This window comes from Lemur catta, chromosome 1 (assembly GCF_020740605.2).
Source record: "Lemur catta isolate mLemCat1 chromosome 1, mLemCat1.pri, whole genome shotgun sequence".
Taxonomy (NCBI): Eukaryota; Metazoa; Chordata; class Mammalia; order Primates; family Lemuridae; genus Lemur; species Lemur catta.
In genome coordinates, this window is record NC_059128.1 from 164,951,070 (window position 1) to 164,965,132 (window position 14,063).

At 39.7% G+C, this 14,063-nt stretch overlaps 1 protein-coding gene across 5 annotated transcripts in view; it reads left to right on the forward strand.

The window, feature by feature from the left end:
- The window catches only part of NEK11 (NIMA related kinase 11), a 237,768-nt gene extending 226,499 nt beyond the window's left edge, over positions 1-11,269 (forward strand). For all 5 annotated transcript variants that reach the window (XM_045538613.1, XM_045538625.1, XM_045538634.1 and 2 more), the window contains one exon: positions 10,424-11,269. In XM_045538613.1, coding sequence (XP_045394569.1) covers positions 10,424-10,643 — 220 coding nt within the window. In that variant the 3' untranslated portion in view covers positions 10,644-11,269. The remainder of the gene's footprint in view (positions 1-10,423) is intronic.
- Positions 11,270-14,063: the final 2,794 nt, after the last annotated feature.

Below are 14,063 nucleotides of genomic sequence, written 5' to 3' on the forward strand. Positions count from 1 at the left end.
ATAGTGAATTGTGCTGCCATAAACATTCCGGTACAGATGTCTTTATTATAGAATGTCTTTTGCTCTTTTGAGTAGATGTCTAATAATGCTATTGCTGGATCAAATGGTATTTAAATGGGACCTGATCAAATTAAAAAGCTTTTGCACAGCCAAGGAAACTATCATTAGAGCAAATAGACAGCCTACAGAGTGGGAGAAAATATTTTCTTTCTACACATCTGATAAAGGGCTGATAACAAGAATCTATCTAGAACTTAAAAAAATCAACAAGAAAAAAAATTAACCCCATCAATAAATGGGCAAAGGACATGAGCAGAAACTTTTCAAAAGAAGACAGAATAATGGCCAACAAACATATAAAAAATGCTCAACATCTCTAATCGTTAGAGAAATGCAAATCAAAACCACAGTGAGATATCACCTAACCCCAGTGAAGTTGGCCTCTATCAAAAAATCCCAAAACAACAAATGCTGGCGAGGATATGGAGAGACAGGAACACTCTTACACTACTGGTGGGATTGCAAATTAGTGCAACCTCTATGGAAAAGAATTTAGGGATACATATATTTTCAAATAAAATTGTATGCCAGTTCCCTTTGTATTTGAGTTTCAAGAAATCTATTCATTTATCCAACAAGTTTTTATTGAGTATGTACTTATTCTGCTCCAGGCACTGTTGTAGGCAGTGGGATCAGTGAACAACAACAACAAAAAATATTCCCTGCCCTCATGGACCTTATATTCTAATGGGTGATTGACAAAGCATAGAATTTTAGGAAAAAGCAGATCATGCTAGACAGTAACAAGTGGTAAGAAGAAAATAAAAAAGCAGGGATGGTGGATAAGTGGTACAAAATGACAGCAAAGAGTACAAGTTTTAAAGAGGGTGGATGGAATATGTCTCTCTGAGAAGATGACATGATGGAAAATATTTGAAGGAGATGAAGGAAAGAAACATATGTATATCTGAGAAAGAACATTCTAGTCAGAGGGAACAGCAACTGCAAAGGGCTGGAGTAGGAAGTGCCTAGTGTGTTCAAGAAACAGCAAGAAGCCAATGTGGCTAGAATGGAGTCAGTGACGGGAGGAAGTGAGATCTGTTGGGAGAGGAATGGCTGAAGATTATTCAGGTTATTGTGGTCCTTCCACTGGAAGGACTTGACCTCACTCTGAGTGAGGTGGGGAGTCCCACAGAGTTTTGAGCAGAGGAGTGAAGGGATCTGGCTCATGCTGGCTGCTGAACTGAAAGACTGCAAGGGAGTGAGGGTAGAAGACGGGACCAACTGAGAGGCTATGGAAGCAATTGACTGGAGAGGTCATGGTAGCTTGGGCCAGAGTAGCAGTGGAAATGGTGAGAAGTGTAGGGATCCTGGTAACATTTTGAACATGGAACTGATAGGATTTATTAACTGATTTGATTATGAGAGAAACTGGACTATTAGAGTATGAGAGAAAGAGAAGAATCAATGCTGACTCACAGATTTTTGACCTAAGCAATTGGAAGGCAGGAACTGACATGAACAGAAATGTGGAAGGCTGCAGCATTAGAATATTCTAAAGGAAAAATCAGGAATTCAATTGGGCATGATAACCATAAGATATCTACTCGACATCCACACAGAAATACCAAGTGAGTAGTTGAATATGTGAATTTGAAGTTTAGAGGAGAAAGGAGAAGCACATATTTGAGAACCATTAGCTTAAAGGAAGCATTTAAAGATATGAGACTGGGTGAACTACCTTGGGAGTGAATTGCATAGAGGACAGAAGAGGTCTAGGGACCAAGCACTGGGCTTTCCAACGTTAGGAGATTGGGGAGGTATGAAGGAACAAGTATAGTAAAATTGTACAGAGGATTATTTTTAGAGAAATATTTGAGGATCTTATTGATTTTCTTAAAGTCTTCTTCCAACTTTCTAAAATTTAAATCATTCTATTTGAAGTATCTATTGTCACTGTTACTAATTTTTCTGTTTTTTAATAGTTAACTGACCTAATGCTCAGATCCTTTCTTATCAATGAGAACACAAGTTTTTCATCACCATCTTAGTCTGTTTTGTGTTGCTATAACAGAATACCACAGACTGGGTTTTATGAAGGAAGAAAATTCATTTCTCACAGTTCTAGAGGCTGGAAAGTCCAATATCAAGGTGCCAGCCTCTGGTAAGGGCCTTCTTGCTGCATCATCCCATGGCAGAAGGCAGAAGGTGAAGAGAGCAGGAGAGAGGGAGAAGGAAGGGGGAGGCCACGGTCATCCTTTTATCTGAAATGCACTCCCATGATAATGGCATTAATCCACTCATGAGGGCAGATCCCTCATGACCTGATCACCTCTTAAAGGTCCCACCTTTCAACACTGTTGCATGAGGGATTAAGTTTCCAACACATGAACTTTGGAGGACACAGTCCACCCATAGCAAGCACTATGGGAAATCCTGCATCTTCTGCATGTTTTGCAATGCCATTTTAATGATGTCAGTTTATACTGCACTTGCACTTAGTGTTTACCTCTTCACTGAACCCACAAGCAACAGAACTCTTAGTGTGAGGGAGAGAGATAGAAGCTGGCATTCAGCAGAGAGGTATGTTCGGGGTGGGCTAATTTTATACACAACTATTTCATCAGTAAATATTTTTATGTTCTGAGGCTCTAAAAATCCTCTTATATTTGGGGGCTTGAGTAATAAATATTAGATGATAATGACCTCCTTTGTATCCATTAGCAATATCTCCAGAGAGCTTGTGAAGGAGGATTCATAGATATTAAAGATGAGCCTAGAGATTGTTCCAGAAATTAAGGCCTTCATTTTTGAAGGAAGACAGTGACCGTCCTGGAGAGGTGAGTGACTAGGACCCATAGCTAGCTGGGCACAAAGCCTGAATGAGAACCAGTCTTTGCCCCCTCCCCCAAGCTAGTGCCATTTGATGGTTAAGTTACTTAATGTCTGTGCCTTAGTTTCCTCAACTGTAAAACAAGGGTCATATTGTATACCTCATAGGATTACATAAATAATAAATTTTAAAAATAGATATAAAGTGCTTAGCATAAAAGTTTTTTAAAAAATATCCTGGCAAGGATGTGGAGCAACTGGAACTCTCATGCCCTTGTGGGAATGCAAAATGGAACAGCCACTTTGGAAAACAGCTGGGTGCTTTCTTCACACTTGATCTTACCCAAAAAGGCCAAGAAGCAATGGGTGGTTTCTTATAAAGTTACCATACAACCCAGCAATTCCACTGCTAAGTATTTATCCAAGTAAAGTGAAAATATATGTCTACATAAGAACTTATATATGAATACATATAGCAATTTTATTCATAATCTTCAAAAACTGGAAATAACCCAAATGTTAGCCAACTGTGAATGGATAAACTGTGACACATCCATACACTGGAATACTAATAGGCAATCAGAAGGAACAAACTATGACACATGCAACAGCTCAAATGAATCTCAGAGGCATTATGCCTAGTGAGAGGCACTTGTTCTCAAAAAGCTACATTTTGAATGATTCCACTCATATTGACATTCTGGAAAAAGCAAAGCTGAAGGATCAGAAAATAGATCAGTGTTCACCAAGGGGTGGGAGGAGGAGTTGGCTACAAAAGGGTATGAGGGAATTTTAGGGGGTGATGAAATTGTTCTCTATTTCAGTTGAGGTAAAGATTATGTGACTGCATGGGTTTGTGAAAACTTACAGAACTGTAAACTCAAAAGAATAAATTTTACTGTATGTAATTTTTATCAATATATAAAAAATATAAAAAAATCAAAGAGACTTTCACAAAAATGAAATAAAACAAAAAGTCTCTGGTACTTAATACACCCTTTGAAAAACAGGTTTCTTTTCATTTTCCCCTCTTTCCCTGAGTAAGAACTACTCATATGACTGAAAGTTCTTAAAAAGAATTTTCTTCTTGAGATATTATAAAAAAGAGTGAAATTCGTGGCTCACAAAGTGTCTCGTTTTCCACTGGCCTTTGAATCATTTATTTATTCATTCTTTCAACAAATATTTATTGATCACCTGTAAGCAAAGAATGTCTTCCTGAGCTCTCACTTACAATAGAATCTGAACATTTAGAGCCAGAGGAAGCATTAGAAATCATTTAGTCTAAATTGCAGTGAAATAATTGAGGCTCTGAAAAATGAAAAATGTCACTCACCCAGTGACACCCAGGAAGTTGGTAGCAGAATCCCAGCCAGCACTGGTGGGGCTTCAGTCCTCCCCCCATTATGCTCAGCTTCACAGCCCCTGAACCTTGTGCCAAGAAGCTAATAGCTGCTTTGAGAAGCGATCCCTTCAGCTTTATGAGTGTACCTTTCAGTGGTAGGATTTATACGGTGTGACGGGGACAGGGGGTACAGGGAAATACTTGGGACATTTGGGTATTCTTTCCTGAGCTCCTGGAAACTTACTTCACAAGCTGCTTCCTTAACAGTAGCCCTTATTTCTTACAGTACAATAGGAACCACAGGAGCAAGGCTGTGTGCACAAATCACTAGTAGGCACCTGGAAGCAACAGGATCCTTCTCCTACTGCTACCAGGGCTTTTTTTTTTTTTCTCTTTTTGGACTCAAGAGAAGTGAGAAACCTCTTGAACTGGTGTAGTGGAACTCTCTACTAGCACCCCAAGATAATAAAAGGCATTACTGCTGAAGTTGTCTTTCAGGCTAATATATAAAATGAGAGATAACCAGAGGGTAAGAGTTGGTAAATCCCATAGGCAGGGGCAACACAAACTGAGGAACATTCTACTAAATAGGTTATTTAGAGTCCAGATTATTGAAGGAAACTAAAGAGATATGACACATAAATGCAACTTGTGATTGTTCTGAATCTTTTTGTTATATTAGGCAGTGTTACTGGACAATTGGAGAAACTTTTCTGTAAGCATCAGATTGTTTCAAAATTAAAATAATATTTTAAATGTGAGGGCATTTTTGTATGATGTTCTTATAAAACCAACTAAGCAGATATGGACCTGTTCTTTAGAGCCCCCTAAAAAGTAGAGATAAATTGTTAGAGGCTACACAAAGTAGTCAGTAACTGATGGGCAAATGAATAGATGTAATAAAATATGCATTTATAAATGAAAAGTAACCACAGGAAGAGGGAAGTAAAGGACTCTGGAGGGTGAGAGACTCAGTTTGGAGGAAAGGGGCAGGGGAAAGAGGAAGGGCTTCTTTGGAGTTTAATGGAGTTTTTAGCAGGGGAGTCAGCCAAACACATTCGGGATTTTCCCCAAGCAGTCCCAGCTTTGGAACCCTGGAGAACCTTCCTCCAAGTCTCTTGTGTCCAGGGACCATTACTCAGTCCACAGAGCACTGACCTGAGAGTCCTGAGACCTGTGTTCTAGTCCCCTCTTTGACCCCAACAGCCTGTTCAACCTTGGAGAGAGCACTTAGCCTGTAAAGGAAGGATTTGAACTAGAATGATATTTAGGAATCCCTAAAAAACTTAAAAGACTTTTGATTCTTAAAAAAGATGTTAAAATTGAGAACAGGAATGGAACTTAGCAAGAAATAGATGAGAAAAAATATAAGTTCTTTTTATTTGAGATACCCAACTAACTAAAGGGATAATGCTTCCCACCCCATTTCCCTCTCTTTGAAAAAGGAAACTTAGGATTCCTTCCTTAATTTGAACAGCTCAGAGAACACTGCCCTCCCTTCTCACATCTTAGATAATGAGTCTCCCTAAATAGAATTTTCTATTTTATAAATCCTAAAATATTCAAATGCATCATTGCAGAAATATAGTGTTTTCCAAGTATCAGAATAAATTTACACTGCAATATTGCAAGGCTAGATCACCTAACACTTTCTGTCAGCCTAAAATGAGTTTGTTTATGGCATGGCTGATTTCTTCTTTGACCCATAATTTACTTAGAATATGTTTTAAAATGTACTCACATGTGGAAATGTTTAATCTATATTTTTTATTACAGATTTCTAGCAATTTTATTGTTGTCAGATAACAAGATTTTATATGGAACCAAATATTTGGCATGTGTTGAGACTTGAATTGTCTATAATACGGTCAGTTTTTGCAAATGTTACATGGGAGCCTGGGAAGAAAGTGTTTTCTCTAGTTGGCAGTGAGGGAAGAGCTCTGTGTGTGTCCATTAAGATCAGCTCATTACATATGTTGTTGAGATCTTTTATATCATTACTAATATTCTGAATGCTTCACCTGTCTATAACTGAGCAAGATATATTGAAATCCTACATTATGAGACTATATCTGATAGTTTCTCTATAGTGGTATATATTTTGATTCTATTGGATGCATACTAGTTAGAATTTTTATTTCTTCCTTGTAAAATTAAACTGTTATAATTATATAGTGCCTTTCTTTATCCCTAATTTATCCCTAATAATGCTTTTTTTTCCTTTACTTAAAATCTATTTGTCTGATATTAATATGGCTACCTTCGATTTCTTTTGGTTATTATTTGCCTGGTGTCTTTTTTAAAAATTCTTTTGCTTTCTGCCTTTTAGTAGCACATGTTTTAAGTATGACTCTTGTAAACAATACCTAGCTGGGTTTTGATTATGAGTCAGTGAGTCTGGTCCATCTACATTTACTGTGATTATGAATAATGAGGGGTATTTAAATCACAAGTAAAATAATCCTTTCAGGACTGGTTAGCTTTAACAGGACAGCAAACCAACAGTTGCAGTCCAGATTCTGCTCAGGGTGGACTGAGCAGGAGGCAAGCACCACTGACAGAAAGGGGCCTTCAAGTCACAGGTGCCCCGTGAGTGTGATGCCAGCGCGCTTGCCTGCCCCTGGGGAGAGAGCTGTGCTGTCTCTGCCCGCCCGATTCGGAGACAGCCCTTTGAAACACTAGGCTTCATGAAGATTCTGGATGCTTGCTAGTACCAAATGATTGTTGAAATGGTAGTACTAAAGATAAAATACACGGTGCCATTCTATTCCTGCAGTGACCCATGCATATTTGATGTGCAGGGATTTCTTATATTCCATAAAATCATTTTCAGGGTTTCGTTAAACTATGCCTGAAGAACAATCTGTATTGTCTTAAGACTTTCTGGCAAATCAGGTTCTCATGATTATGTCTACAAAATTACATGTTTTTTACTCTCACTGTGTTACTAGCCTCCTTGTGTTGTTTCTTATCTTTTTCAAATTCATCCAGAGAAGTTAAAAAAATATTTAAATAGTATCTTAACCAAGGATAGAGCTATAAAACTGCTTGAGACTTCCAATTAAACAGAAATAGGATTCTTGTATAATTCACCATTGGAAAAGCAACAATAATATACGTGATAGTAAAACAATAGCTATTAAGTGCCTGGTAGGTGGCGGGTATTTTGCTATGTAGTCTGTGTGTGTGTGTGTGTGTGTGTGTGTATAAAATCCCCACTTAAATATGAGAAACCTAAGGCTCAGAGAGGTTAAGTAGCTTAGTCCATTTCTGCTGTTATAACAAAATACCTTAGACTGGCTAATTTATAAATAACAGAAATTTACTGCTCACGGTTCTGGAGGCTGGTAAGTCCAATCTCAAAGGTGCCAGCAGATTTGGTGTCTGGTGAGGGCCTGTTCCTTGCAGAGCACCTTCTACGTGTCCTTACATGGCAGAAGGGGCAGACATGCTCCCTTCAATCTCTTTCCTAGGGCACTAATCCTACTCATGAGAGCTCTGCCCTGGTGATTTAATCACTTCCCCAAAGGCCCCACCTCTTAATACTATTACTCTGGGGATAACGTTTCAATGTGTAAATTTTGGGGGGACACTAACATTGAGATGATAGCATTAAATAACTGGCAGAAGATCATACAGCCAGTGAAGGGCAGAGCTAAGATGCAACCTGGGTCTTTAATCCAAAGTCCATATTACAATGATGAAAAGAACAAGCCCTGGAGAGAAAACCACTGGGATTCAAATCTGCATTCCACCACTTACAAACTATGGCAGTGGGAAAGTTCTGTGTACCTCAGTTTCCTCATATATAAAGTGGGAATAACGGTAATATCTATCCATATAGTAGTTGTGAGGATTTAATGGGATGATATCAGGGGATGGCTCAGGATAAAGCCTGGCACATAGAAAAAGCTTAAAAATTGTTATTATAATTTCAAGGGGCATTTCTTGGGCTCTTTTATCATTAGTAGGTGATATTGCTTGTCAAATTCTAAGGTTTCTTTAAATGTCATGTTCGTGTAGTTCTCACCCTCATCTTCATGCATCCTACTCACCTGCCAACCTGACTCCCTGATTTCCTAGTGGTCCCACTGTGGCCCCTCACCTTGCTTCCCTCCAGCCATTATGGCCCAAGTTAGATGGCGCTTCCTCCTCCATAGGGTGTTCCCTGATTTCTCCAACTGTAACCTTAAATAGCACTTTATGGTTTTCACATGATACTTAATGTCTGTTTAGGCCATTCGTTCATTATATAAATATTTCCTGAGCACCTACTCCATCCTCAGCCCTGTTCTAGGCACTGGATCCCTCCTTCATGGAACTATTATGCTATTAGTGGCATGGGGAGAGACCAACAATAAAAAAAGATACACCAAAATATAAAGAAAATTATCAGAGAGTTAAGTGCTATGTAAGTAGTTAAGGTGTGATCCTATGGAATTACTGGGCAGCTACTTTAGACTGGGTAGTAAGAGATAATTTCCCTGAGAAGTTGATAAGCTGAGATCTGAATGGAAATGCGAAGTCAGTGATGTAAATGTCAATGGGAAATGCATTCCAGGAAAGAGGATGCAGCTAGTGCAAAGGTGGGAAGGTAGAAATAAATTTGTGTTGCATTTAAAGAATAAAAAGGAGGCTGGGCATGGTGGCTCACGCCTGTAATTCTAGCACTCTGGGAGTACTGTAGAAATGTTAGCTAAAATTAAAAATTTGTATGTCTTGCATTGTCATTACTAGCCTCTAAACTAGAGCAGGAAGAATTACTTATTCTTCTTTTTATCTACCACCATACCTAACCCATAGCCTTGTGTTCTAGAGATTACAAGGTTGAATAGCACTGAACAATAAAAGCTTACAAAATGAATCAGAGATTCTCTGATTAATGCCTTCAGTGTTATTATCAACATTATCATCATTACTGTTAAGGATTAATGCTTTAAAAATGTACAACATGTATACAGAAAAGTACAGAAACCATAAGTGCACATATGAATTTTTATAGAGTGAACACACCATGTAATTAGCACCACTCCTAAAAATTTGATGCCAGAAGATATTCCCCTAAATGAAACAGCTAAATGTCTAAAGATGTTCACACTATGAAAAAGGCTGAAAAAAGCTAATTGGTGGAGTAAATGTTGGCACAGAAACTCAGTGGAACAATATGCAGTCATTAAAAATGAGAAATTTGAAGAACTATAGAGCAAAATTCGCCAACTCGAATGACCTTGAGTCAAGCAGGTAGAACTATGAGAAGCAGCCTAGTATAAAATGATAAGGTGTGGAGGAGGTGGGTCAAAGTCAAAGAACTGAGAGTGGAGAGTGTGTGCAGGCCCTGCCTAAAGACATTCACATTAAAGTGTTTAATAATAATAATATTAATAAATCAAACAAAATAAAAAATGGTATTGACTAAATGAAACATGAGCCAAGTTTTGCCCATAGGTCTTGAGTTTGTGACCCTTTCTGGGGATACAGGAAAGTAGCCAAAGGTGAAATAAACATAGTAGATAGGGTGATATGATTATAATAGTGCAAAGATTACGCCTACATATGGACAAAAACTGGAGGTAAGTATGGAAAAATGAACATTGGCCTTGCTGGAAACTTGGCCAAATTATTTTATGCCTTTAAACCTCAGTTTCTTCATCTGTAAAATGAGGACTTAAAAAAATGCCTTCCTCAGAGAGCTATTGTAAAGTGCAATTGTAAGGCTGTAGTAGGTAGAAAAGTACCTGGCAAGTAGCTAATAAAACAATTTTTCTCCTCCTCATTTTCCTCCTTATTATTTTGTTATTATTAACTATTTCTGGATCTCATATCCCACCATCCTCTTCCCCTTTGTTCTGCCACCTACAGCCACAATAGCCTTCTTGACATTTCTTCAACATGTTTTGGCCTTGGGCCAACATTCGCTTGCCCCTAGTATTTGCCTGCCTTCGTGAGGGTCTCCGCTCAAATGACACTGCCTCAGAAGGATTTTCCTGCTTTCACTCTGCTTTTTTTTCATTACACTTAGAACCACCTGACATTTTATTTTTGTGTGTGCCTAAGTACCTGGCACATACTAGATGTCGAAGCATTATTTGTTGAATATTTAGGGTGGAGACAATGTGCCTTATTTTTTCCCCTTTTTTTCTGAATCCCAGGGTAATGATGTTAATTGTGTAATTTAAAGATACTTTTTTTTTTTTTTGGCAGGTAATCTCATTGTGTAGCTCTTCATAATCTTCCCTTTTTTGGCAGATCAGCCATACAGAAGCTGGGGACAGAAGTATTTGAAGAGGTCTATAATTACCTCAAGAGAGCAAGGCATCAGAATGCCAGCGAATTGGAGATCCGGGAGTGTCTGGAAACAGTGGTGCCTCGGGCCAGCGACTGTTTTGAAGTGGACCAGCTCCTCTACTTTGAGGAGCAGTTGCTGATCACAATGGGAACAGGGCCGACTCTCCAGAACCATCACTAAGCAACTGTCAAAAACAAGCAGAAGTTCAAGTTCTGTGAAAATCCATTAAACATATAAGCTGGACTTCGTTAAAGGAAATGAGCACAAAACTGGAGCTACCATCTTTACTTTCAATTCCTTGTCCGAAGTAATGACCCCTGGAGAGAGTAGTAAAGAGAGCTGCCTGTACTCAGAGTCCTAAGTGTTGTTTGGACTATACCCTGACATAAGCTTATATTAATAGATCAAATTTGGGTTCTTGGAAAGCATTTCCCTCATGTGAACCCTCAGGGCTTCCAGCAGGGTTGAACCACCCTGGCAATGGTCTGGGAGAAGCCATGTGCTCTTTATCATTTTTAATTGGAGGACAGAGCTCAGTGCCCATCTGGGGTCTCTGTGGACTGTGGGCGGGCTGCTTGTGAAGGTCGCTGGACGCTAGCCTCTAGCATGCTGAGCTGCAGCCCAGGAGTCAGACATGCCTGTCTCAGGTGGCACTTTTTGGTCCACTTTTGCCCCTGGATTAAAAATCCAAAACATTACTCTCTTCTGTGATTTTTTTCCAAGCTCATCAATAGATCATTGAAGTCTTTTATTCATAATAAATATATTTATAATGATCACATAATAAATCGTCTATTTTATCTTTTCCTTATGCAAAAGTTTCTTGTCAAATGTAACACGTGTATCTAATGATAATTATCACTTAGAGCAGCTAACATTTGGTCTATTTGGTGCTTATTATGTACCAGTACTATGCTTAGTAGTTTAAGGGTGTTACTTCATTGAATCTTTCCATCATCTTGAGGCCGGGGTGGGGTGGTGGCAGTGTATTGGAGGGCAGTGGGGGGAGTTTAAGAGAGAGAGATATGTTCAAATTAGGTAACCTGCTTAGTCACCTGTCTGCAAGAAGCAGAGTTGGGATTTCAATGCAGGTGTGTCTGATTCAAGAACCCATCCTGTTAACCACTAGCCATGTGGATTTTCAACCAAGGGGCTGCATCAGACTTGCTTGAGAAGCTTTATTAAATATACACGCCTTTAAACTTACTGTTTAAAAAAAACTTATCCTGGCACTTTTTGAAATGCAAGGACGACTTTATTCAGGACTATTTTAATGGGTGTCAACACCTGTTGCCATAGGAGAGAGGCATCAGGCTTAACTCAGAATACAGCAAAGATAACTAAAGATTTACAACCAAGGAGCAGGCAATGGAAGATTTACAACCACCCGCCTTTCTCTGGGGAGATTCAGAGCCAAAGCATATCTTTTGTTTCAGAACTACCTGGGTGAATCTGATGCAAGAAATACTGTTATTCACTATTCTGCCTCCAGCTAATGACTGAGGAAACTGAGACATGTAATCATTGGTGCTGTGCCCCCTGCATGAGGCACTGTCTTTTAAACTAGTGAGTCCCACATTTGAGCTGCATTAGAATCACCTGGAGGGCTTGCGGAAGTACCAATTGATGGGCTCCATCACCGGCATTTCTGATTTAATAGTGGTGGAGAGAGAATTTGCATTTCTAACAAGTTCCCAGGTGGTGTTCATGCTGCTGGTACCACACTCAGAACCATTGTTCAAGACCATTCTGTTGCTGTACTTCTCCTTCTCCCTTTGTTTGGATCAGCAATTTTATCTGCTCTTATTTGGGGCCAAATTCATCTCTGAAAGTGGTACAAAGACTGCAAAGAGGGACCCAAAGATTTCAGATGCCACACTGTGAATACAAAAAGGTCGGGGGGGTTGGGAGAGTCAGTGTGAATAACTTCATGGGCTTATTTTAAGGACTCGGGGGCATGACCAAAACCATCCTCATAAACTTAAAATAAATTTCTAGGATTTTAACAAAAACATAAACTTTGAGTAGAGCCTTAGCTAAGTATTAACCAGTTTACCCTATAGCCTACTTCCTTATAAGCTTACTGCTTTAAAGTCGCATAGCCTGTCATAAGGTCCTAACTTCTGTACATAACATTTTAATGTCAAGAAACCTCAAGTTTTCCATTTGAGATGTTTTCCAGATCCTGCATTCCAAGGGTCCGCTGACACCAGCCAGTCTCAAAACTTCCTCCAAGGAGCTGACTCAGCACAGGAATGCGGTCTCTTCATCTCCCTGTCCCATGACTTCACCCCTCACTTTTTGACCAATCAGCAACTCCCAGCTCCTCAGTCCCCTATGCACCAAAATTCCCTTAAAAACCCAGTCCAAAACTCCTCAGGGAGGCAGATCTGAGGTTCCCTCCCACCTCCTCATCTGGCTGCTGTTGAATATAAAACTCTTTCTCTGCCGCAACTCCTGTTGTTTTGGTGTATTGGTCTGTTAACACCACACAACGGCCATGAAACCGGTGGTCCTATAACATAACCACTGGGCTCTAAGTCTCTGTGCATCCTGTGGCTTTACTTCTATCTCTGCCCAGCAACCAAAGGAACCACCCAAGTGAACGCACAATTTCTCCAGTGCTCAAGAGCTATGAACATCATTCTTCTGTGTTCCCACAGCTCCCTGACACTATGGAGAAGTACTGGGGGCAGCACAAATCTTCACTCTGCCTTTTCCCAAAGCTCATGATGCCCATTCTCACCACTCCCACCCCACCCACCCACCCCACATACTGGGGAATCATTCCTGGCTGGGAGACTGGAAGACAGCAGCGTATCTGTGCTCTCACAGCCCCTGTGTCTGTGGCAGGAAGAGCAGACCCCAAATATTGGCTTCTGGAGGTGGGATCTGAGATTTTTCAGAATTGCGAACTTGAGCATGTTTCCCAAGTCAAAATCTAGTACATCAAAAATCAGGTTTTCCCTGGGAAACTCCAGAAGGGTGGGACCTGTGACCATGCTGCTGCTGAGAGTGGACATGGACATTTCCATCATGTTAACAGGCAAGAGACTCCACCCCAGGAAGAGTTCCCCAGAGCCCCCATGTCCTTTTGTGACCACTCGGGTTGCAAATGAGCCTGGAAGAGGGGAAACCATAGTAGGACCCAAGTTAATAAAAGTTTCTGAATCTCTTTGCTGATGGTTTTTATAACATTAGGACAGAAGAAAGTTTGTGGGAGTTGCTGAGTCTGAAGAGGAAATAGCTATATTTTCAAATAGTCTCTTTCACAAACATTAACATGCCCAGGGGAAAGTACCCTGCATTTCAGAATATGTTTCTAAGAAGACAGGTGCAGACTGAAAACATCTTACCCTCCAGGAATTTGTGCTATATACCACCCCAGGCTTAAAAGAAAACAGAGCTAGGAAGAAATATTAGAATACCATTTTGGATCACAGCTCCATGCCTCTTAAGGGAAGCTCACTCAAGTTTACCTTTCATTTGGCTCACTGGGGTGGGGGTGGGGAGCAAAATTTAACATAATCTAAGAAAAATATGTTTTTGTGATTATTAATGCCACTAGGAAATGCTTTCTCCTTCAACTAGGTCTTAATT